This window comes from Taudactylus pleione, unplaced genomic scaffold (assembly GCF_031769625.1).
Source record: "Taudactylus pleione unplaced genomic scaffold, aTauple2 ptg000109l, whole genome shotgun sequence".
NCBI classification, from domain to species: domain Eukaryota; kingdom Metazoa; phylum Chordata; class Amphibia; order Anura; family Myobatrachidae; genus Taudactylus; species Taudactylus pleione.
In genome coordinates, this window is record NW_028284511.1 from 10638963 (window position 1) to 10640841 (window position 1879).

The 1879-nt window shown below is 51.1% G+C and overlaps 1 protein-coding gene across 1 annotated transcript; it reads left to right on the top strand.

Annotated features, from left to right (window-relative positions):
* The first annotated feature begins 764 nt into the window (after window positions 1-764).
* On the top strand, window positions 765-1670 carry LOC148525261 (uncharacterized). The gene has a single exon (XM_088471041.1). The coding sequence runs from the start codon at window positions 765-767 to the stop codon at window positions 1668-1670; it is 906 nt and encodes a 301-aa protein (XP_088327167.1).
* Window positions 1671-1879: the final 209 nt, after the last annotated feature.

Sequence of the window (1879 nt, forward strand, 5' to 3'; positions counted from 1 at the left end):
TTCTTAGGTATTGAGATCGATACTATTGCTGGGTGTTGTCGCCTGCCTCAGGACAAAATTTGTCGTTTGCAGGACGCCATACTTCTTGCGCTAGCATCAGGGAAGGTCACCCTCAGGCAGGGTCAATCTTTGCTTGGTTTGCTGAACTTTGCTTGCAAGGTTATCCCTATGGGGAGGGTCTTCTGTCGCAAGCTACAGCGTGCTTTAGGAACTTTGCGTTTACCTCATCATTTCCTGCATTTGTCCGCAGAGCACAAACTTGATCTCGCAGTTTGGGACGTTTTTCTGTCAGGGTTCAATGGGGTGCCTATTTGGCCGTTGGTTCTGCAAACGAACTGTAGCCTGCAGCTCTTCACAGACGCTGCGGGTTCCTTGGGTTTTGGGGCCTTCTTGGATGGATCTTGGTGCTTCGCCACATGGCCAGAGGAGTGGGTAAGGTTGGATCTGACCTCAAACCTACTGCTCCTGGAACTCTTTCCCATCACTGTATCACTTGAACTCTGGGGTTGGCGCTTGCGCGACCAGTCAGTGGTGTTCTGGTGCGATAATTTGGGGGTTGTACAGGCCATCAACAACCAAAGATCCTCGTGCCTCCCGGTGCTGTGACTTCTAGCTTACATGGTGCTGCGCGCATTGCAAATGAATATTAGCTTTACCGCTAGGCACGTCCCTGGGGTTGACAATGCTATTGCTGACGCGCTGCCTAGGCAAGATTGGGTGAGGTTCAGGGCTTTGGCTCCCACAGCAGCTTTAAGAGGTGAATCATGTCCATCTCATTGTTGGCAGATTATCAAGCCGGCATGGAGGATCTCGCACGTCGGTCCGTGGCCCCTCGGACCTTGACTGCGTATCAGGCCTCGTGGCACCAATGGGAATGCTTCTTGCAGAGTCGGAGATCAGCAGGTATTTCCAAGCGTGCACTCATGATAGAATTTGTGTGGAGTCTGTTTGGTGAAGGCAGGTCGCGGGCTTATGTAGCCAAGAGGCTGGCCGGCATTTCCTTCTTCTTGCAACTAGCAGGAAGGAGGGATGCCACTAAGGGTTTTTTGATACAAAAGGCTCTTAGAGGCTGGTCTCGCGCACGCCCGGCGTCAGATGATCGTCGGCGCCCCATTGGTCCGGACCTATTATTACGATTAATTGAGTGTTTGCCAGTTATATGTTCATCCCCTTTTGAAGCGTCGCTTTTCCAGCTCGCTTTTGCGATGGCCTTTCATGGGGCTTTTCGCATCAGCGAGTTGGTTGCACAGTCTCGTTCCGCCCCTCCCCCGCTGCTGCGATCTCACGTTGTCCTTCGTGGCTCCATGCTTTGCCGTATTCAACGGTCTAAGACTGATCAGCTGGGCAGGGGTCGATGGGTGTCCCTGCAATCCTCTCCGATGGAGGGTATTTGTCCGATACACCTGGTGTCCCAATATATCATTCACCGCCCCGCGCTTGAAGGGGCTTGGCTCATGCATTTAGATGGTTCCCCTCTAACTAAATTTCAGTTTCGGTCGTTTTTTTATCGTTGCATACGGCACATCGGGCTTTCCACATCGGAGTTCGGTACTCATTCCTTTCGGATTGGCGCAGCGACTTTTGCAGCTTCTTCAGGTTCTTCTCCACAGGAGATCCAGGCCCTCGGACGGTGGAAGTCCGACGCATTCAGAAGATATGTCCCTTTGTAGTTTTGATGTACTTTGTTTCAGGCTTGAGTGCTTCGGCCAACTCGTCACCTTTTAGGTGGGGGTCTCGGGGGATTTTGCCCTGTTTTTTGCCCTGCATTGGACAATGATTGGTTATCTACATAATAAAATGATGAAGAAATGATAGTCAAAAAATAAAAAGATCCAGCAGGTTTTTTGTAGGTTTTTACCTCGGGTCAAGCCTTCCTTCC